The sequence below is a fragment of the Dermacentor variabilis genome, chromosome 7 (genome assembly GCF_050947875.1).
Source record: "Dermacentor variabilis isolate Ectoservices chromosome 7, ASM5094787v1, whole genome shotgun sequence".
Classification (NCBI taxonomy): domain Eukaryota; kingdom Metazoa; phylum Arthropoda; class Arachnida; order Ixodida; family Ixodidae; genus Dermacentor; species Dermacentor variabilis.
This window is the reverse complement of record NC_134574.1, coordinates 87210838-87235155: the sequence shown is the minus strand read 5'-3', so window position 1 is coordinate 87235155 and position 24318 is coordinate 87210838. Positions and strand designations below refer to the sequence as shown.

The 24318-nt window shown below is 49.7% G+C and overlaps 1 protein-coding gene across 1 annotated transcript; it reads right to left on the bottom strand.

Annotated features, from left to right (window-relative positions):
• Window positions 1–298: 298 nt before the first annotated feature.
• Window positions 299–22481, bottom strand: LOC142588730 (uncharacterized). The gene is made up of 5 exons (XM_075700546.1): window positions 21872–22481; window positions 21077–21226; window positions 19830–20090; window positions 12033–12314; window positions 299–634 (listed from the first exon to the last, which is right to left on the bottom strand). Exons 1-5 carry the CDS (start codon window positions 22025–22027, stop codon window positions 299–301), a joined length of 1185 nt encoding a protein of 394 aa, XP_075556661.1. The 5' UTR covers window positions 22028–22481.
• Between the last annotated feature and the right edge of the window lie 1837 nt (window positions 22482–24318).

Sequence of the window (24318 nt, the reverse complement as noted above, 5' to 3'; positions counted from 1 at the left end):
GTAAGAGCAAATCCTTCGGCACAAATCAAGCTGAACAATAGTGATGACGATACCTATTTCTGTAGCTCAGTATCTAAGGTGTTGCGCTGCTAAGCACGAGGTCGTGGCTATGGTCCCGGCTCTGACGGCCGCATTCCGGCGACGGCAGAGTGTAAACCACAAAAAAAAAAAAAAACGCTCGCGCATAGGGGGCACGTTAAAGAATAATCCCAGGCGGTAAAAATTAATCCGTATAGTGTCCCACTACGGCGTGTCTCATAGATCGTACAGCTTTTGGCACGTCAGGCCCCAGTGTTCATTAGCGATGGCGATCTACACCCCTTGACGTGGCTACTTGCGGCCATACCTGGTACAGCGTGGGCAGGACAATGTACTGCTTCTCCGGGACGTACTTCACGGTGGCGCCGAACTCGAGGTCCGAGATGAGCATCTCGAGACGCGTGGGTGGGCTCGCGCTCATGACGGTGTACTGGAGCCGGAGGGCGCCCACCAGCACCTTGAGGAAGCTGTCGTCCGCGGCGAACGGCGGCAGGTCCTCCGGGTACTTGATGCGCGACACGTTGAAGCCGCTGCCAGCGACCACGCGCAGCGTCGTCCGGTAGAGCATGTCCGCGGTCTTGTTTCGGGCGACTTTCTGCACGACCCCGCCGCGAGAGGCACGCTCAGCACTACAGCGGGATGATCCATGCACCGCAGTGACACTCATATTCTCCCTAAGAGCTGTGCACGGGCCGCAATTCTGAACCCGCGCCCGGCCCGGGCCCTGCACTACCACAGGCGGCCCGGTCCGGCCCGAGGCGAAAGAAGCCTGAGTTCGCCCGGCCCGGCCCGGCTCGGCATTAGGCCGGGTTAAGGCCCGGGCCCGGGCCGACCTGCAATAAGGCGACGCCGACACAAAAAGAAAGACTATCCGGAAAATCAGTTTATTTAAATGACTTTATAATGTTGAACTCTTGCATTCCATATGACAAAATCGTGTATACAGATGCAGCGCGCGCACAGAATTGTTAGTCTAAGCTATTGCGCAAAAACAACAAGTTGTCCATTGATGAAGGGTTAAGGCAAGTGCGGCGCTCCTGCATTATGAATCCGGCAGCGCTGAAGTTTCGCTCACTGCTTCATTGCTTCACAGCAACGTGTGCTTCCTGTCGACTTCGGTCAACGACCAGTCTTCAAGCAATACCACTGCCCATTCGAAAAGCCCCCTATACGCCACCGCTTCGCTAATTTGTATGTGTGGCAAGGCGACCCCGCGTGCGCCGTACACAGACTTATTTTCGCTTCCCAAACGCTTCCCTTCTCAGCCTTTTTACTGGGAGGCGCCTGCAAGCGGCGGCTTTTCCACAGCGTCGGTACTTGGTAGAACCGAAAACGCATTCCGAGCCTCCGCTACCTTTCGTTTGCCTTTTCTTAGCGTTTGTACTTTTCTCCCGTCCCTGTAGATTCCATTTTTGATGAATAAATACATTGCACTTCCTGCTGTACCTATACATGCGAGAGGACAAGCATACTTTCGCATAAGGTACGCAGTCGAGATCGGCGAGCCCGACCAAACCGTCCGAGACGTAGAAAGCCTGGCCCGGGCCCGGCCCAAGCCCGAGTAAGGGAACCTCCAAATGGCCCGAGCCCGGCCCGAGCCCGGGCTTTCGGGCCGGCGCGAGCCCCCGTGCACAGCTCTATTCTCCCTCACACAGTCATAGCGAAATGTGATATATATATATATATATATACACAAAAGGGAAAAACATACATTGTTTTTTGCAGGATATTTTTCTGACGTTCCGGCCGCTTTTCTCTGCAGTGTGTAGAGCGTTAAATTGTTCTTAAAAGTTGTTTGCCAACCTTCTTGCATTACATTGCTTTTTTTTTTCTCCAATGCCGTTGTGTGGTGAACGCATACTGTGGTGCCGGACGCTTAGTCAGGTGGCTGTTAATGTCGCATTTCGTGTGCAGCATGACAATCACGTATTGTCAACGATATACATATTATTACGGGGAGTATTTACTCTAGTAAAGGGCTAGCACTTTGCTAGTCAAGACTGCATAGAGCAACACAGGTTTTAGCAGGTCTTTGAAGTCCGACAGGAGAGACTCTGATCCAGCCCTACTACAACTTCTTTGTCTTCGCCACTGTTCGTGGCATTATCCCCGGCCGGTGAAGCACCGTCGCGGTGCTGATTGTGGTCAAAACTGGTTATCACAGTTGCAACGCTTGAGGCGGGAGACATGTACGCTGTCATTTCGTGGTGTGGCCGTCGATGGGGGGGAGTGGATGCCATGGAAGTTATCTCATAAGTGACAGGAGTCACCTCGTGCATATATATATATATATATATATATATATATATATATATATATATATATATATATATATATATATATATATATATATATATATATATATTGTAACGACGTGGGATCGACAAGTATGCGGAGCAGCACCGCCAAGAAATGCACTTTATCAGTCGTCCAAGGGAAAACAACAACGTCTTCTTCGTTTCCCCGCTTCACCTAAAAACCCGCGCTACTTCAGCGTCGTCCCCACTGGCGCATACCCGCTGCATTATGGTTGTGCCAAATATAGTTGTGTGATTTGCTCCCCCTTTAGAAAAGATCATCGTCCCGATGATAGAGGCTTGGAAAGCAGGGGTAAAGAACTGCGCAGTCTTGTCAGTCCTCATAGTACGGCTTCATACGAAGCACGTGAACGACCTCGGGTGAATACCGTCGGCGCTTTGAACAGTGAGAGCTGTCTGGAATGACTTCGTAGTTGACGTCACTGAGGCGTCGGAGAACTATGTAGGGCCCGAAGTACTTGCGCAAGAGCTTTTCAAAGAGCCCACGCTGTCGAATAAGTGTCCAGACCCACACTTTGTCGCCGATGTTGTATGTTACGGCTCTGTGCCGAAGATTGTAGCGTCTGGCGTCACAGTCCTGTTGTTCGTGGATTCGCAGACGCGCAAGCTGCCTAGCTGCCTCTGCTCGGTGTGTTATCTCTTCAGCACCCGTCTCGTTGTCAAATTCATTGCGTCTAATGTTGTAACCTCACGGCCGTATGCGAGACTGAAGGGTGCCTTGCGAGTGGTCTCTTAACGAGTCGTATTGTCCGCGAAGGTGACATAAGGTAAAACCTCGTCCCAGTTCTTATGCTCTACATCTACGTACATGCTTATCATATCAGCCAGTGTCCTATTGAGTCGTTCTGTCAGTCCGTTTATGTGAGGGTGATACGCCGTTGTCTTCCAGTGTGCGGTACCACTTAGACGTAGAACGATATCTAAAAACTGGGCCATGAACGCAGTACCTCTGTCCGTGACGACTACTGCGGGAGCACCATGCCTAAAAACGATGGGTTCCAGAAAAAAAACGTGCCACTTTATGTGCTATTGCCCGTTGTAGAGCACCTGTCTCGGCATATCTAGTGAGATAATCTGTGGCTACGATTATCCACCTATTACCAGTAGTAGACGGTGGGAAGGGGCCCAGGAAGTGCATGCCTACTTGTGCAAATGGTGTGGCCGGCACGTAAACAGGGTGCAGTAAGCCGGCTGGTTTGACGGATGGCGATTTGCGACGTTGGCAATCCAGACATGTCTGAACGTAACGTTTAACGACCGCAGTAAGTATCGGCCGGTAGTAATTCTGCCGAATCCGTGCCAATGTGCGAGTGTAGACCAAGTGCCCAGCAGTCGGCTCGTTGTGGCAGGCGTGTAAGATTTCACGTCGAAGCGATGATGGAACAACAAGTAAGTAGTTGCTGCCGCTAGGCGAGTTCTTTTTATAGAGGACGTTGCGACGCAAGCAGTACAATGCCAGCCCGCTTGCAAAGAGCCTCGGCACACTGTTGGTTCGTCCTTCGAGGTAATCAATAAGCGGCAGCAATTCAGTGTCATCCCGTTGCTGGCGTGAAAGATCGGCAGTATCCTCGAGTCCCAGAAAGACCGTGTCATCATCGTCTTGTGCTGCCGGCTCAACAGGAGACCGAGAAAGGCAGTCGGCGTCTGCGTGCCGTTTTCCCGACTTGTACGCAATCACATTGTCGAACTCTTGGTGTCGAAGACTCCAGCGTGCGAGCCGAAGGATCTTTCAAATTAATGAGCCAGCAGGGGAATGGTGATCGCTAACGATGGTGAAAGACCGACCATACAAATACGGACGAAATTTCAGAACTGCCCATACCATTGCGAGGCATTCTTTTTCAGCAGTGGAGTAGTTAGCCTCGGCTCAGGATGTGTCCTACTGGCGTAAGCAATAACTTTTTCGCTGTCGCCCTGCCATTGTACTAGCACCGCCCCTAGACCGTCATTACTAGCGTCTGTATGCAATATCGTCGGGGCTTCCTCATCGAAGTGTGCTAATACGGGAGGCGACTGCATGCGTTGCCGGAGCTCGTGAAATGCCCGCTGCTGGTCTTCGCCCCAAATAAAAGCCATATCTTCTCGGGTGAGCTGTGTTAACAGCCATGCGATGCGCGAGAAATTCGCAATAAATCGCCGATAATATGCACAGAGTCACAGAAAACGTCGCACGGCCTTTTTGTCTGATGGAATCGGGAAATTAGCGACGGCGGTAATTTTACCCGGATCAGGTCGGACTCCTTGGCTACTGACGACGTGACCGAGGAACTGGAGCTCGTGAAAACCGAAATGGCACTTCTCAGGCTTCAAAGCGAAACCGGCAAAGCGTATCGCTTCAAAAACAGTTTTCAGCCTTCGTAAGTGTTCGTCGAACGTTGCGGAAAAGACAATCACGTCATCCAAGTACACCAGGCATGTTTGCCATTTGAGTCCGGAGAGCACAGTGTCCACTAGACGCTGAAATGTTGCTGGCGCCGAACACAAACCGAAAGGAAGTACCTGAAATTCATAAAGTCCGTCAGGCGTCACCAAGGCTGTTTTCTCACGGTCTCTCTCATCCACTTCGATCTGCCAATAACCGCTTTTCAGGTCCATTGAGGAAAAGTAGCACGAGTTTCGCAACCTATCCAAGGAATCATCAATACGTGGCAGTGGATAAACGTCCTTCTTTGTGACCTGATTGAGCTTCCGATTGTCAAAACTACAGGTGACGCCCAAGGACTATTAAATGGTCGAATAACGCCATCTTCCAGCATCGTCTTCACTTGTTTTTGTATTGCTTCGCGTTCCTTTGGGGCCACACGATAAGGGTTTTGTCGGATGGGTCTGGCGTCGACATCAGTAATGATGCGGTGTTTGGTAAGTGGCGTTTGACCAACTCTTGACGCAGAGGAGAAACAGCCCTGGTACTGATTGATGAGCTCAAGAAGACGGTTCCGCTCAACGGCCGTTAACGTCGGATTAACGTCTACAATAGGCGCAGCTGTGTGGATTGTAGAGGCCGACTCCTGCGCTAAGTGGCAGTCTTGTATTTGTGTCACTTCGTCGAAACAGGCGACAGCAGTGCCTCTAACGATGTGTCGGCGCTCCTTACTAAAATTCGTCAGCAAGAGTTCGGCGCTTCCGTCGATTACATTGATAAGTGCTCTGGCAATGGAGACACCGCAGTTCAGTGCTAGCGCACTAATGTGTTCAGCTACTCCAGTCCCATTCTGCAGGCTGTCACAGTGCAACTGTACGAGAGAGCAACTCCGCGGCAAAAGTATGACGTCGTCCGCGGCAATACGTAAGAGAGGTTGTTATTGCTTCTCATGGGTGACAGTATCCGAGCTCGTGGCAAATGTGACGCTTCTGTCACCGATGTTAATCACGGCACCGTACTCACGTAGTAAATTCATGCCCAATATAAGTTCTTTACAACACTCAGTAAGGATGACGAGGGTGGCGACGAAGGTTGAACCGGCGATTAAGAGTCGGGCCATGCATTTCCCCACAGGTGTCGTCAACTGACCTCCGGCGGTTCTCATGTTGGGCCCGTGCCATGGTGTCTTCACCTTCCTTAGTTTGTCGGCGACCTGTAAGCTTATGATTGAAAAATGGGAGCCAGTGTCAACCAGAGCGGCTACTTCGTGGCCGTCAATGCAAACGATGAGCTCGGCACTGACGATGTCAGTTACGTCTTTCGTACTTGTATCCGTCGTATTCGTCGTATTCGTCGTCGTACTGGGCGTTTTCTCGTCATCGTAGTCTTCACGTCGTCGTTCGTCGATAACGGGGGATGTGGAGAAGTTAGAGTATCGGCAACCTCACCCCCGGAGGTCGCTGCGGCTAGTTTCTCCGTCGAGGGCTAGGGGATCTGCCCCTTGTGACGTCGGCAAAACTGCGACGAGTCGGCGAATTGTAGCGCGCAGGAGATGGAGAAGGAGAACGTGGTCGGGGTGTCGTCGTATTTTGTGGCTGACTGTTCACAGGAGTGTCGTTGTAAGCGCGTCGACCGTCGTACGGAGAATAAGCACAGTTGGCAGGAAAGCTTGGATGTTGATGGCGGTAACTCTCCATGGAGCCAAGGAGTGTCGTGCGCATGTCGAAAATATGGCATTGTTTGTGCTGGCATGATCGGCGGGGTCGGTAGAGACGACGAGGGTGACGATATCGGCTCTGTTTGTGGCGTAGGTGGTGTTCTAGTTATGGGTGTCAACGGCGTTGAAGTTGCGTTGATTGGACGGCGAACAGCCTACGCATACGTGAGGCGCCGCGGAACGTTCCCACAGTCTGGTGCTGAAAAAGCTTGCCGGACTTCCTCCCGGGCCACATCAGCAACAAAAGATAACGCTGGCGTCGGTTCCGTAGGCGCAACCACAAAGCAGAGCTGCCGAAGCTCTTCTCGCACCACCTCTCGGACAACTTCACGCAGAGACATGTCGTTACTCGCAGCCAGTACGGAAGTGTTCGCCGCCGAGTTGCTCATGTCATGCTGGCAGCATCGTTGTTGCAGAGCCCGTTCAATGGCTGTAGCCTCTTTTGTGAACTGTGCCACTGTTGTCGGTGGATTTCTCACAAGGCCGGCAAACGGTTGCTCCTTAACTCCTCGCAAGAGATATCGCAGCTTTCTTTCCTCTGGCATGTCTGGGTCTGCCCTAGGGAAAAGACGGGCCACGTCTTCCGAGAACATAGTAACACTCTCATTGGGCTTTTGAACACGAATTTCAAGGAGACGCTGAGCGTTTTCTCTCCTGTCGATGCTTGAAAAGGTATCCAGCAGCTGCGCGCGGAAGTCGTCCCACGTGGCAAAGCTCCTCTCCCGGTTTACGTACCACGTACGAGCATTGTCCTTCAAATAGAAATAGACACACGAGAGTTTGTCGGCCGAGCTGGTCGTATGGTTGTACTGGGTGACGCACTCGGACTGGCCTAGCCAATCTTCGACGTCTTCAAAGGCATCACTATGAAAGCTCTCCGGGACCATAGGATTCTGTAGTGTTACTTGCGATGGAGCTCGAAGTTTCTTGCAGGGGACTGAACTCGGGCTTGCTAAGCCTAGCAGGCGACGGCTGAACCGGTGGGCCGGTGTTTCGATGCTCGATGGTTATTCCGGGCTCGATCGTCGGTTCCGCGAAGGGGTGCCAAGCATGAAGAATACCCAGCACCTCCACCAGTGTAACGACGTGGGATCGACGAGTATGTGGAGCAGCACCGCCAAGAAATGCACTTTATCATTCGCCCAAGGGAAAAACAACAACGCCTTCTTCGTTTCCCCGCTTCACCTAAAAACCCGCGCTACTTCAGCGTCGTCCCCGCTGGCGCATACCCGCTGCATTATGGTTGTGCCAAATATAGTTGTGTCAATATATATATATATATATATATATATATATATATATATATATATATATATATATATGCTTGTGCTGTGCTTGTTCCTATGCTTGTGACTCACAAGCATAGGAAGCCACAGACAATGAAGTGAAAGGAAAGGAAGCGCAAGTTAAATACATGTTTGATTTTAGATATAATAACGTATCTTATACGATCAACATCAGTCAGTGTATGGAACACGTTCGGAGAACTGTGGTTCCCAAATAACACTGGGAAACACGCTTGTTCGCACCGAGCAGAGACCGCAGCCTGATCGCTGCCGTATAGACCCTTTTCGCGGAGCAGTTTGTTCTAGAGGAACGAGATGGCGCTTTCGGCGGCGCGCCGCGCGCTGCCTCAGCGAAAGCCCACGAATACAAAGCCATTACCGCTTCTGCCTTGCTGCTGTGCAATCCGCATTCACCAATGCAACTGGGTGGTCGCTAACCCACTGTGCTCCATTCATGCTACAAAACGTGGAACGGTAGAGGGGAGACGTGTGAAGTCGTTGGAAAACAGTCACTGGCATATTGATGAATTGGTCGCGCAATCAAATCCCTGCCGCGGCGGCCGCATTTCAATGGAGGTGAAACGCAAAAAAAAAAATGTCCACGTCCCGTGCATTGAGGGCACGTTAAAGAACCCCAGGTGGTCAACATTAATCCGGACGCACCCCCTCCCCCGCCACTACGGCGTGTCTCATAATCATATCGTGGTTTTGGGACGTCACACCACAGGATTTAATTTATGCTACACAATATTACAAAGTACAGAACATCTGCGTCCCAAGCTCTTCTGCGCAGAAAGAACAAATATGTCGCAACCGAGCACGCCCTCCGAGCGCTATAGGCAGAAAGCGGTCAGATACTGACCGCACTGAGGAACCTTACTGAGGCAGAAACATGACAAGCCACTGCTTCAAAGCGTTTGCCAAATAAAAAACGAAGAACAAAACACACTGATCCTGGTTTAATTCATAAGTGGGAAGCCTGGACAGCTTGGAATGTATTTCTAGCCCCGCTTGTTGAACAAGCACCATATACGCTGCTCGCGCCGTTTGGGCAAGGCGTATTGAGCTCCGAATGCGCTTACATGTCCTGTGAAGCTGTGGTCAAAGCTTCGTGTCGTCCACCCATCACCGTCTACGACATCCGCCAAAACAGAGTTGTGCTGAGCCCCACCGGAACGTCATGCACATTCATTGTAAACACGGAGGCAGTGGAGGCAGCTGAGGCAAGCAATGGACACATCACCACGTGATAATCACCACGTGTTTGCGGTGAACGAGACCGGTGTCCGCGCGGCGATGGCGAGCGGCTGTACCACGTGTTCCGAGAAGAGTTGGCGGCGCTGTTAGATTCGGCGGTGGGCGAAACATTGCGGGTATTTCCATCAAAACGGCTCAGGTTGGTCGGCGTGCGAGGGGTTGAGGGCCACGAGTTGCGATAGTATCGGGTGACATGACCAATGCGGCAACAGGTGAAACATATCGGCTGGTTGTCCGCAGTTCTCCACTCAGTCGGGTTGCGATAACGTGGAGAGAAGCGTCGGGGTGGAGCAAAACTAGCAGAAGGGCGTTCGTTAGCTCTGGGATTGGCGAAAGCACACACAGACTCTAAACCAATGTTTTCAAGTTCCTGGCGAACGATGGCTTGTACGAGGGGAATTGAAAATGTGGTAGCATCAGGGCTACGCGAACAGAAAGCTGCGGGCTCCATCGCATACAGTTCACGTCTAACGATTCGCACCACGTCCTCTGATCGCGACGCATGCTGCTGTGCGGGTTGATCTTCACACGTCGACGTTGCGGCAGTATTGGGAAGTCTGGCGAATGGTTGCAAGACGCGTCGGCTTTTGGCCTGCTCGAATTGTCGGCACTCTTTAATGATTGCATCAACTGTAGAGCAGCTTTTGCACATGAGCATATTAAACGCGTCATCAGCAATGCCCTTAAGCACGTGCCCAACCTTCTCAGCTTCTGTCATGTCGTGATCGGCTTTACGACAAAGCGCCAGCACGTCCTGGATGTATGAGACATAGGACTCCGCGGGCGATTGGGCACGGTAGGCCAGTTCCTGCTTTGAGGCAATTTTACGGCCGGCTGGTTTGCCAAACTGTCAATTTCTCTTTGCATTGGACCCAGCTGGTTAGCTCCTCTTCGTGGTTTTCGTACCACACCTTTGCGGTGCCTCTTAGGTAGAACAACAGGTTATCTAGCATAAGCGTAGGGTCCCATCTGTTGATTCCACTCACGCGTTCGTACATGGCCACCCGCTCATCAACGTCGGCGCAATCGGTCCCGCCGAAAGTCCCAGGATCCTTGGGTTGCACAGAGACAACCGAAGGTGACAGCGACGTAGCTGGCGAAGGTGACGTTGGAGGCGGCAACGACATTGATCCCGTTTACTCACCGTCATTCATGGTGCGGACGATGATGCGACGTCCATTGAGGACTTCCCTTTCCACCCGCGGTACCCGCACCTCCACCAATACGTTACAGGGATGTTGCGAGTATAAAAAACTATATTTACAATATATGTACAGGATGAGTCAGAATAGTTAAGATGGCTGACCACCAATAACACGCCGCTGCCAGCGTCTCCGATCTTCTTCCTCTCACCCTTCCGTAACAATATGGCGGTGCCCATGGGATGCCATGAAAACGGTCTATAGACAAACTGCAGGAGGTGACGTCGCAAAGTCGCGGGCGGACCTGCCATTTCATTGACTGAATGCAAAGACAAATTTTGAAATTCCAAACTCTGCTGGCACAGTTTTTTTTTTTTTTTAGGAAAGCAAGATAAACACACGTACGTAGCCCAAGTTTTGTTCAAAAAGTTACGTGCCGCTAACTATAAAAAATTATTGACCAAAGCAGCGAAGAACAGACAAGTGTCAACGCAGCGTCTGAGGAGGAGGGCAAAACTTGGCAGGTTGGTACGGAGACATCATGCGGCTAATTGTGCGGTAACGAAAAACAGAAAGAAAAAACGAGAACCAAATAAAAACAAATTGAAGAGTACAAGAACAACGCTGGCTTAAGTTGAAATTTGTTTTATTCTACAAATGCGCCTAAGCGTATGTGCAGGACACATGGAAGGTAACAAAGGAAACGTGACGTCATAATAACTTCATGTAATGCCACAAAATTGCAAGAACTCAACTAAAAGGAGGACACCAAAGTTGATACTGATTCATGTTTCAAGGCATACAGCACTTTGTACGATCGTTCCGTGTCTTTCGTCCTGTGTATAGTAACTAGGAAGCAGAGCCACCCTATTTTAAACTAAGGGGTGGAATCAGTCAACGTTTTTCGCGCGCTACCTTTTAAACATGAACGAAGTAAATAAATACAGTGAAACATACAAGATTCGTCGGCTCATGCCTGCACTATGGTCTGCCAATTTTATTTGTTTACCAATGTACAGTTTGTCTAATGACGCCTATAACAGGCGTTTTCCCTCCCACTACAAATCGATTCTTCTATGGTGATCCCCGGTTCGACGACAGACAGAGGGCGAAAGTTAATCATTGGTTCTCCCGGAGTGAAACTGCCCGAAAAAAAAAAAACAGTATACTGGTTGCGGCGGCAAATTGAAAACAACACAGCAGGACAAGTGAAGGCCATGTGACCATGTTTAAATTGCGCTTGCCAGACGCCGCAACCGCGAAGACGAATGGCTGCACGTTCCTGCGTAATGCTAAATGAAATTCACCGTATTTAATTGGCCGCGAACCTGCGCGACGCCTTCACCTAAAGCATGTACATGGGCCTCGATCCTACGAGTATGGTATGAACACAGATTCACGCCGCTGGGCTAGTTTTCGAATTATTATACTTACATCTTGACGGATGGGGGCTGAATGTCCCGACCTCACTGACTCATTGTCTATCTAGCAGTACTGTTAACCAAGTGCCATCCATCGGTTACGAACTCACTGTGTCCTTGAAATTTAAAACTAATATATCTTTATAGGGAAATTTCTGCCATGTATTCATTCCTTGTAAACATGTATTGCGATTACATTCTGCCGGTTATATACCGCGCAGTTTCGACATTAAGATCCTGTACATTCACCTTGTTTTGTATCGTTAGAAATTTCATAACGCCTCTGCTAAATAATAAAAAATATGTATTTATTTGCGCTTATTACGTATGTAACACAACTGTTCGATTCTCTGTCCGCGTCCCTCGACACTGCATCGCGTATATTGCATACGTGTGACGTCGAGCAAACTTCGGCGAGCGCCGACCCATGGCGCGCATTGCTACGCTTCTAACAACGCCACAGAGACCGAGCGAGCGAACGCAGCGCCACCTCCATCCACGTGAACGTGTCCGGCTGCTCAGAGACGACCCCCTGGATGCTGGCGAGCATGGCGTTGAGCACGCTGACGCTGCTGGGCGTGGACGCGTACCGCGACGCCAGGTAGGCCCACGTGAGCGTCAGGCACTTGTGCGTGAACTGGAGGCAGAAGTGCGCCTTGGTCACCTCGCTCTTGGCGATGTCGTCGCGCTGGGACAGCATGCCGGCCACGCTCGCAACCAGGTTGGTGGCCAGGTAGAAGGAGGTGCTCTGCAGGCCGCGCGCCGCCAACCTCTGCGCAAAAGAAACGGAGAGTGACGTTTAACGTCAACTGACAACTCTCGTGTTGACGAAACGTTGAGTAAATTAAACGTTCGCCGTCAACATCACCGCTAGTTATCGTCGATCAAAGCAAACAGCACAGAAAGCTTCGCTCACATCGATTCCTACAGTGCGTGGGATCTGCATAATTTTTTCTCCTTGCTTTATTGCGGCGCGACGCACTTCCGCTGGCGGCGTCGCGCGCGAGCTGTTGTGGTTGTCTCGCTTCGCACAGCCCGCGATTTTGCTGCGCTGTGCGCGAGAACACCTGACTCGCGGTATAAGTCAGTGCTACACGAACACCGAGGTACACACGAGCCGATCACAGAGCATGATCCCGCGCTGGAACACGGTACAAAATGACATAGTGTCGGCGTCTGCGCACGCGATTGAACGACATGGGATCAAGCAGACGAAACGGAAGTACATCTCTTGCTGCGGTGCAAAGTAAAACGAAAACACGTAGACATTCGGTGTGTGTGTTTTATTATTTTTCTAAGCTTTAATTCGTCTATTCAAGCAACATATTGCACAAATTACAGATGTTGCCTTGAATAATTCTCGAAGTCACGTGTCACCAAGAGCGACGTCACAGCACAAACGTGCGTACGCAGGCGCACTAGCACGTGTACGTCATCCTCCGGCTTGGAGCTCGGCAGCCGCGAGGAGAAGGGAAAACGGCGTTCGGTTTGAAATTTCAGATCTTTCCGCGGCGCGTAGCGATGTAGTACTTCACAGGCACGGTCGTTATCGCGCATTGTATGCTCTGCGCCTGTCATCTCAAGATGGCCAGACCTGGTGAGGGGCCCTTTAAGAGTACATTCCCATGAAAGCACAATGCTTGCAGCAAGGCTGCCAGAGCTTTTTCCTAGCATTCTTAGAGGAAACCTTATGCCTGAAACATGGCCTCCGAGATCAGGCGGCGCGCGATCTCGGAACTCATGCCTGTGACCATCCGCGAGTAACGCTGCTACAAGCTCGCTCAGTGACAGGAAGGAACGCGCATGCCATGAAACATTCGGAAACAAAGACTAAATTTAACTGAAGCTGCACGATTATATCACTTTGTTGTATTCAGGTAGAAGGCCGTCATGCGGAAACCTCTGTTCTAATCATGTTTTGTGCGATAAGCGTAGTAGCCACAGTTGAGTTTAATACGCTAGTCACGTTTGCTACGAGGAATTGTTATCAAAAACATTGTGCAATGCTGCGTCACATAACTCCGAATGAACGTAATCTCAGCCGAAAAGCATTGTCGCCCACTCGTTCATCGCGGGAAGGCATTATTATTATTATTATTATTAATAATAATAATAATAATAATAATAATAATATTATTATTATCCGTACAATCATCATCGTCAAAGTCAGAGCCCACCACCTTTGAAAATAGCCCCCTCCCACTTGCCCGGAAAAGGGGTGCACGCGAATCTTGTGCAACCTTAGGGTTAGTCTTTTAACGCGACAGCGTTAAGGAGCTCGTGTCGCAGAAAAGCCGGTGTCGTCGGCGTCGGCGTCAGTGTCGGTGGCGTTGGCCGTGAGCGATAAATCCCAGCAGGCACTTCATGAATAAAAAACAACTTGCAAGATGGGATGGGTGGGAATCGAACCAGGGTCTCCGGAGTGTGAGACGGAGACGTTACCACTGAGCCACGAGTTTTTTTTCTTTATTTCCAATGTGACAACACAAAACAGAGAAACCAACACAAAAATGTTAAAAGCGCCAACCAGTAGCTTGTTGACGCGACATTGCTAAAAACGTTTTAATGACACTAGGTCATTAAGTACAGGATACCATGTTGGCTGTTCGTCCTGGGACTGGTACACATCTCGGATATAGGCAATGCTTTCAATGAAGTTTTCTCTTACCGATCTTACAATAGGATCTGCATGTCTGACAGCCATTCTTGTTTTCCACATGCTATGCATGCTTAATACCATGAACATGTCATAGGGCACACCCCCGTCATTGTTAACCGCAAGAAAGTTAATTCCATATGGTGTGAGGGGCAAATCTTTTTTTCAGCGTTCTCTGGAGGACGTCCCAATGAAAAATTGAATCTAAACAGTCTAGGAATATATGTGCTACTGTTTCTGGCTTGCGGCATAAAATGCAATCAACTGACCCGGAAAGAAAAAAGCCCTTTTCCTGCAGCCAGGGTTTGACTGGGAGCGTGCAACTATGGAGTTCAAAAAAGAAAGTTTTCACAGACGACCGAACCGGCATTTTTTTAACTCTCTTTAAAACATCCTTACCCGGACCGACAGAAAAAAATGGCTCGATATGAAGGTACTGGAAGCATCACGTCACGGAGGTCTTTGTACAATTGTTTCTTTGATACTATAATGAGATAATCAAAAAAGAAACGTACTCGAAGAATCTTGAAGGCACCTACAACTTCGCGTAGATACCCGCACAAGCCGCTTCCAGTAACCCCACACGATGACACAATAAACTCGGGGAGAGCATTCTGCAGTCTCACTTGAAGCACTGCTCGCAAAAATGGGTCATGCTGGCCCCGCAAGAAAATAAACCTTGAGACAATCTGCCTCAGAAAAAGATGAGCTAAGGCAAGCCCTCCTGCTTTCAGTGAGTGAAATAAGTTTAGACGACTTGTGCGTTCCCATGTTTAATTCCATACAAACGATGCAAGAATTCTATGGAATTTCTGCGCACTAGTTCGTGACATAGCGAGCACCTGCAACACATACCAAATTCGTGCAACAAGGAACGTATTGCAAATAGTTGACCTGGTAAATATGGATAAATTTTTCCCGCCCCATTTCGTAGTTTTCTGGCGCATTCTCTCAGCTTCTTCTCTCCAGTATTCTGTAGGCTCATCATACCAGTTTAAAGGTGCTCCTAGATATTTTGTAGGAGAGACTGTCCACTGTAAATTTTCAAAGACATTGGGCTTCTCATCCCAGCTGCCATGCCAAAAACCGGCGCACTTCTCCCAGTTAACAGCGCTTCCAGACATATTGCAATACGTTCGAGCTTGTTTAACAGTTTCACGGACACTTTCTTTATCCCCACAAAAGACGGCTACATCATCCGCATACGAGAGAATTTTGACTTCACTGCCCATTAAACGGAAACCGCGTATTTTCTCATTGTGTATAACTTAAGCAAAAAGGCTCCAAGTAAATTGCGAAGAGAAGTGACGAAGCTGGGCATCCTTGTTTTATGCTTCTACATAAGTTAATATTTCCAGAGAGTTGTTTATTCACTAATAAGTTAGTGCTACACCCTTCGTAAGACACTTTTAAGCCTTCTAATATGATGTTTCCAACATTCACGTGCTCTAGAATAGAAAAGAGCACACTGTGCACAACACGGTCGAAGGCCTCCTCCATGTCTAGTTGCATCATAGCAACTCTTCCTTCCCAGGCATCGCAACACTCCAGAATATTTCTTGCCACATGTATGTTATTAAGTATCGAGCGGCCTCTTATGCCACAAGTTTGGTGTGGGCCTACTATTGATGTCATCACTGATTGCAACCTTCTTGCTAACACCTTCATGAATATCTTATAATCTACATTGGATAAAGTTATGGGGCGATACGACCGTACTGAGAGCAGCTTTACAGGGTCATCGCATTTCGGGATCAGCACTGTATGAGTTTTTCGGCAAGAAGGCGGCATGTATATTCCTTTATAAGCCTCGGCTAGAATACGGTGTAAAAATGACTGCTAGTTCATGCTTAAATGCCTTGTAGAAAGCTGCGCCTAGGCCATCAGGTCCGGGCGCCTTTCCAGGTTTGAGTTCATCAATTGCGGTTTCGATCTCATTCAACGTAATCGGTTCCTCGAGGACTGTCTTGACGTCATCATCTAGCCTCGGCATTAAAGGCAAGTATTCACTATCAAAGCCAGCTTCTACCGCTCCTTGGCAGCTTAACAACTCTCTGTAGTGTTCGAAGAAGGCACGCTGTATTGTATTACTATCGCTACTACGCACGCTGCCGTGTTCAATTTCTTTTATTTCATTTTGCTATGCGTATCTTTTCTCTTCGCCCAAAGCGCGCCTTGTGGGCGTTTCCCCGAGCCACAAATGCTCTGAGCGCGCACGTATCACTGACCCCCTATATCTCTTGACATCAATGATTTCAAGCTCATTTTTTATATTCCTTATCTCTGTTGACAACTCTTCTGGCTGTGGGCATTTTATCGACAACAATACGTTAAGCTTATTTCGCAATTCATTTTCTTTTCTTTTTTCATTGTAGCATAACACAGAGGCTCTTTCAATGGCTGTTATTTTAAATTCCTGTTTAAACTCTTCCCAGATCGCTATAAACCCCGCGGATTCACTAGCAAGCATCTCTCGTATACTTTCTTTTATAAACGCGAGATAGGTTGCGTCGTCCAGAAGTTTGACGTTGAATTTCCATAAGCACCAATTAAAGGGGCGGTTTTCTTTTCTCTTGCCGAGCGAGAACATTACAAGACTGTGGTCGCTGAAGGATACGTGCCTCACGTCATAGCTTCTACACAACGGAACCAGTCTCGCTGATATATAAGCTCGATCTAATCTCGCGTGACTGCCCCGTTGGAAATGCGTGAACACAGTCTGCTTTCCACTGCAAAACACCCTACCAACATCTTCTAATTCACGCTCTCGGGTTGCTGGGAGCAAGAAACCTGCACTTTGATCGCGTACAAGCAAGTTGTTATTCCGGTCGTCAGAAAAACAAACACAATTGAAGTCTCCCAGCAAGATAATATAGCGCTCAGATTTTAAATAGACATCAAGTTTTCCAAAAAAGTCACGGCGTTCTCTTTCATTATTTAATTACCCGCCATTCCGAATCCCAGAGCGAAAAGTCACACACAATCATTCGACCTTCATCACGAACAAATACAGAATGCGGTACAATTTCTAAAGATTTCCGCAACAACAAAACACACCCACCGGAACTGCCGACAGCATGGGAAACGCACGCACTGTACCGCGCTCTAAATGTTTGAACCATTCGGTCGGTGCGCTCTTCACTTTCAATTTTTGTTTCCTGTTGAGCGACTATGTCTAAATCATTTTCTTGCAGTAACCGGCTGACCTGGTGCTGCCGCCTTTTCGCGCCCAGGCCTCGGACATTGAGCGTACCAATGCGTAGCGCAATTGCAGATTTTGAAGACATTTCCTTTTTTTTTAGAAGAAGAAAAAACAAGCATACTAGTTCAAGTGAACCCATACATCCTGCCATTTCTCAGAACGCGCACAATTCTTTCCTAGGCAAAAGCGACCGAACTTTACAATTGTACTCTGCAGCCCGTCCCTCACCTCGCATACAGGCATTGCTGGGCGACGCCCTGGTTATTACGGGGGCGCCTTCGGTACCGTCGGAATGGAATCCGGCGGAATGTGAGGCTTTGGCTTGAAAGAAGGACGGCGGTACGAACTATCTTTCCTGGGCGGCTCCTGTGCCTTCCCGCTGCCCCCTTCGTCGCCTTCGGAAACTTGCGTGTGTGGGCGTTTCGCAGACGAGCTGCTCGCGACGTCCATGTCTTCTTGGTCGCTACTCGGCGAGGCTTGAGTGGCGTCAGAGACGTCTTTGGCGGAACACGTTGGCGTAGCGGTAACCTGTCGTTCGGGTGCCACGTCACTGTGGTCGCTTCCAGCACTTTTCGCAAGTTCCTTCTCGGACGTTTCAACAGCTGCCGACGTAGGTTGTCTGTCCTTGATTCCCGCAGCCTCCGCCGCGTCCGCCTCGTCCATGATGTGCTCGGTGGGGTCCTCCCGGCTCCTTTGGCTTGCTACGCTTGCGTAGGTTTTAGGGCACTGGCTATCGTCATGTCCGAACCGACGACAGAGCTTACACCGTGGGACGCGGCAGTCTCGGCGAATGTGCCCTGTTCGCTGACACCGCAGGCAAAGCGGCGGTCTCCCCGGTACCACCACAAGGGCCGTAATGCCACACACTCGTAGCTGGTGTGGCAGGTCATCCAAAGTCACACCACCCTTGAGCTGCAGATTAACCGTCCGTGTCGAGGAGCCGTTATCGCCGAGTCCTGGTACACGCGATTGCTCTCTGCAAACGTCCGTCACTTTTCCGTACGGTGCAAGAGCAGCGCGCACGTCTTCATCTTGTATGTGGTAAAGCAGCCAATAGAGCCTTAGGCGGACAGTATGGGTGCTCGGATCTATCACGAGGCAGCGGTGATTCTTCACAGTCACATCAGTTACGGCGAGCAACTTCTTCATTCCTTACGCAGTCTTGAAGGTGACCGCCCACACGTGATTCATCTGAAACGCCCCCAAGGCAACTACCACGGGGAGCAGTTCCAGACGATCCAATGTATCTCGGAAGTCCTCAGCTCGAAACGGCCTGGCTTTAACGCTGCCGTGAAGAAAAACAGTATTTAAAACAGACGAACCTGATGGCAGTTGTGGCAAAATAACGTCATATTCCGTAGAATCCTGTGCATCTGTCCTGTTACCGCGGCCCTGCTGGGCCGCATTCGCCGCTCCAAGGGAGCTCGACATTACACGACCGTACACTACGGTGGCCGGAAGTGGAATCACTGAGCCACGAGTTCGATGCTTCAAAGCGGTACCATAGAGATGGCGGTACAAAAGCGCCTCTAGTGAACGCGGTGTTCCCTTAGAAACGAGCTGTTTCTAAGGCTCAGGCGTGCGTCGCTTGCTCAGGCGCACATTTCGTTGTCGCGCCGAACGCTGCGTTGCTCGACGCTCACCGCGTCCGATGCGGGGCGCGTAGTCGCTGCGCCGTAGCCCATTGTCTTACACCCCTTGGCGGGTCGACGGGAACGCTGTCGCGTTCCACTCTTGAAGGCGAAGCTTAAGCGTCCTCCAATTTTTTTTTTGTGCATATGAGACACATTATCCCACTATATACTGTGAAGAGGGGTGCAAGCGAAGCTCGGGATCCGCCGCTGTTTTGTCGTAACGTCTCGGCTTCGCGCTCCCTCACGGCGAGGTGGGCACGTCGACGACGAGCCCTTTCTCGAACGAGTTCCCAGCGGCGTTCATCAAGTGCCGCCTCTCCTTCGGCCGAACGCACGACGCGTGGCCCATTCCCGCTGCCGTTCCTTCAACGCAGTCTACTCTTCGACAGAGCGAACCAAACGCAGCATCCGCATCTGTCTGCCGGGCCTGAACTGGCGGGAGACGGCGGGCGCGAGCTGCGCGATCACACCATTTCTCTCCTCCTCCTGAGGGAGAGCACGCCTGTGATTGGCTCGCGCCTTACGCTGAGTCTACTCCGTCACGCATATGAAACCCCACTTTAAAAGGCGCGTATGGTGAACCGACAGTGGCCGAATCGGTTAGCGTGGCGGTCCCGCAAGCCGGAGGTCGGCAACCCGAATCCGCAGCCCGACAGGCAATTTCTATTTTTTTTTTCGTACGGCAACACCGACGCCGACACGAGCGAGACAATACAAGCTTCGCGTGAAAAGAAAAAAAAAAGCCTGTATCCGCGCCTGCCACCCCGAATGAAGCACGACACGGGCACACTTCACCTGAAAGGCCGCCTTGAACTTGCGGCCTCCCTGGACGAGTATGTCGTCCGTCGCCTCGAGCAAGACGTCCTGGCGCTGAGATTCCTTCACAGCCTGCACCCACTGCTCGGCGGACACGTTGGGCAGCAGGTCGAGGACGAAATCTCGCAGCGAAACCCGCTCTTCGGGCGGCACGCGTCCCGTCAGCAGTCTGTGCACCTCGGCGTCCGCGTTTACCAGAAGGCTCAGCTGCCTGTTCACGTTGTCCAGGCCCAGCCACGCCTTCGTAGTGAGGGAACAGAGCGATTCGCAGAACGCTTCAGATTGGCTCGAACGATCAAACCTGTCGCGGCATCTTGTTTTGCGTGTGTGTGTGTGTGTGTGTGTGTGTGTGTGTGTGCGTGTGTGTGTGTGTGTGTGTGTGTGTGTGTGTGTGTGTGTGTGTGTGCGTGCGAATTTGTAAGCTTAGACCGGATTACGTGGTCGAAGACGAATTCTACCTCATAACGTGCAAGACAATACTGCAGCGTTCGCTGGACGGTGAAGTATTGAAGTGATCGACACTTGTAGGCTTACATCGGAGGCATTAAGCTGGAAGCAACGTTTAGACAAGCGGACTTGTTTTCGCCAGAGCCAAAGTTTCCATAAGAGGAACTGTCTTCGTTGTGAGCGAAGAAGTACCCGGGTCGAAACGTTGGCTTCAGATTAAGGTTCAAAGAGACTTCTTGAGCAAGGTGGCAGGGTCTGCTAAACCTAAATTATGAGTGCAAAACGAGACATGCGAAATATGTCTCGTTTTGAGGGCAACAATAATGTTTAACAAGCCTGAGCCTCCTTTCCATGTTCACCGACTGTTGATCACTTCTTTATATAGTACCGTTAAGCGCCTAAGCGCGTAGATGAGCCTTAATATACGACATAAAACAAGAAAAGCACAGTAACAGCGCAGTAGTACGACAAACATATTTTTCTTTCTTCCTCTTGCAAGGGATGCAACGACAATTATTGCGATCTTACCTCACACCGATGAAAGTGCCTGCCCGTTCATTGTTGAAGCTAAGGGTGAATGTCCTGCACGTATCTAGTATTCTAGGCTACTCTAACATAGCTGCGTCCATTCTATAAAACACCATTCTTTTTGTTCTTTTTCTCTGGTTTGTTAGTAGCGCAAACGTTTTAACGTATATTGCGAAAGGCGCCGGTACTAATACCGATATACTTTTCTAAAGCACTTAAAGCATAAACTAAGTGGCTCTTATTCCACGTACCTGGAGCGTAACCTCGAAGTAGTGACGTCCTTCACCGCTATTGAACGGCGTCTTGAGCTTATTGCGCAGTGAGGATCCTCGTGCCCAGAAAAGCATGTTGCGTCCCAGCTCGTACACGAATATGCTGCGGAACAGGGTGTTCATTCCAATCTGCGCAACGACGAAAGATGTTTTCGAAGCTCTGCACGTACGGAGTCCCAGAGATTGCGAATGCTGCAGCCCTCCCTCGTATATATATCACTGTAAAATAATTTACACCCAAAAAGTGAAATGGGTGTAAATGTGCCTATAACTCCCACCTCAAGGGTGTCGATTATATAGATAACACCCCAAGGGTGCAAGTTATAGACACATTTACACCCTTTTTCCCTTTTTAGGGTGTAAATTATTTTACAGCGTATAGGAGCGATGAACCCATTTCTCACAGCTTTCGATATATTGCTCTGTTTATCGCTGTCACAGCTTAGAAGTGTTGGTTAATTGCCTCCTCGGTGAAGCTTTGGTATAAAGAGGTATAAATATTCGCTAGCCAGTGGGCCATTTCACCCCAAATGTACTGGCCCAAAACGCCCATTCCCCCCCCCCCTTCCTTATGTGCTTTTCCCAGCGAAGCTTATATAGTGAGACCTGAAACGCCCGCAGGCGTTATATGCCAGTTTTCGCGGTTCACTGAAAAAAAGAAATAACTCGATCGCCCACGAAGATTATATTTTAAGGAAATATGGGGAATGTTAAGGCCAATATGCAGGCTCGTTTTGAAGTGCGTGGCAGCAGTCGCTTTCGAGCGATACTCACCTGCATCGACTGCCGCATCAGGTAGCGCACCACATCGAAGAAGGAGGGGGCCTTGACCAGGTTGCTGAGGTCGAGCAGCTCGTGAGTTTCCTTCATCGCATCCTTCAGGTTCACCGGCACCGACATGTAACGATAGCAGGACCTGCGCGGTCGCATGCGTAAAGCGTGGTTCTTCAAAGGGACACTAACGCCAAATATTGTAAGTCAGGCTAAAGTAACAAAATAATGCTTGAGAACGCGTAAGGCGTCAATATTATCGCTAAGAAAGTTTCAGTAATCGAGAAATTGAGGTCAAGGCCCGATGACATAGGCGCTTCTCATTTTTATTCACATCACTAGTACTCAACCTCTCATAATAAAAAAGATCATTGCATTCCATTATACGACGAAAGAAAATGCTACTTGCCTAGTTCTCTTCGATGGTTAGAAAACGAACTCATCGATGTTACCCTTGACAAGGATGCAGGTTGTCGAAAGGTTTCATTTCCGATCGACTTTGCGCCGCCCGCGCTTTCGCGTTTCAGTAGTTTCGTTATCGCGCAGTGGTGCGCTGCTTTTGCTGGCTCGCGAACCTCACACAAACTGCAAGCAGCAGGGAATGCCACATCCATGTGGTGTCGCGTGATTCCCGAGCAGTACACTCCACTTGACCGAAAGGAGCTGCAGCGGCGAATCCAACGCTCTGTATTGGCTCGGTTTCTCCATGGCCGCGCGTTTGCATTTTGCGCAAAAAAAAGAGAGAGACTGCAGCGCCATCTGTCGGGTGCCGTTTGACTCACCGATGACGTATGCAACGTGACCACTCAACCCCCCCCCCTCCCCCCTGGCTTGGGGCGGGCGACTTGAATTGAGCTAAGGGTATACGGACCCTTGAGACACGATTTTCTCTTTACTAAGTCCTTTCTAGGCTCGGAGGAGGCCCTACGAGGTTGCTGGAACGGCATTCTAACAGTCCGCGTTCACTTAATGTTTGCCTTTCGTGTCCCCTTCAAGCACGAGATGCATGATGCAATTCCGAATGCAGTATTGCGTTACTCTTGATCTTCATCATCATCGCGTCAGCAGTGTTTCAACCTATTTGCCAGGCCAAACTGTGGAGCCCCTTCGCCAGTGCACTTTGCCAATGTATTGTGGCAACGTGAACTTACGGCGCCCCTCTCCACTCTGGCACCAAATTTAGGTGTATGAAATTGAAAATTTTTCAGCGACACAATGAGAGGTATACCAATTGTACATAATTGAAAAGGTGTGTATAGGTTTCCGATACTCGGTTTATTCTTCCACAGACAACCAGCCGTAAAAAGGGAGCGTATAGGCATGCAAAATCAAATCCAGCACGCATCAAACACGTAATACAGCGGAACCCAACGTCCTCTGTTGACCGTTGGGGAAATGTGCTGGCGAAACGGAGGGAGAGGCAACGAGGTGTGGAGTCCATCCCGAAGGCCGCACGTTTTTTCTACGAGACAAACCGATCCATTTCACGATGGCACGCGGTTACGTCATATATGTGACGTCATATATTGCCTTACATTCGTGCTTTTCTTTTGACAACTATATCTTAACGTCTAAGCCACTGAGACCCATTCTTATTATATAGTACTGGTTTAACCTCTAGCTTCATAGAAACAGGAATGCATTCCGTTGTAGTTCCCAAAATACGTATTTTGTATTCATATATAAAACACGCACTTACGAGATGACAAATTTCTCGCAGAACATTGCTAAGAAGTGTTGATAAAATAAATGACAACGTTGTTGACGAGAATATCATATTGCGCTAAAAATTATGTTACAGCTTCGGGCGTACATTTTATTGTTTCGAGTGGAAGTTAATGCATGTGCCATTAAGCGCCACATAGAAATTTGAGCAAGCGATAAGACTCACGTGAAATAAGGAATAAAAAGAAAATGAAAGGAGAACCGCTACAAGCGACGGCCGGCACACGCGACTCGGCAAATACGACTAGCGCAAATCAGCGTACAACTACCGGACCTGGTCACACTGCTAGCAGTTGGCGTTTCGTGCAATTACTCTTGGCGCCACCTGACAGTGGCAGCGGTGCTCGCCTGTAAACGGGTCGCACGACGTGGATGCCGTGGCGAATGTCGTCCTTGTGCTTCACTTTGAGCGTGCTGAACAGCGACCTGTTGAAAAGGATCAGCGCGGTGCGGGCCACGTCGTCATGGAAGCTGGAGTCCTTGTCATGCCAGGAGTCGCACACGTGCCCGTAGAAGTCGACGCACGGCTTCTTCGCGTCGTTCAAGTGCCCGTTCAGGAATTCCATGGCCTCCTGGCACTCTGCACGCGCACTTCCGTGATAGAGATAAACGTATATGCATGCATGCATGCATGCATGCATGTATGTATGTATGTATGTATGTATGTATGTATGTATGTATGTATGTATGTATGTATGTATGTATGTATGTATGTATGTATGTAT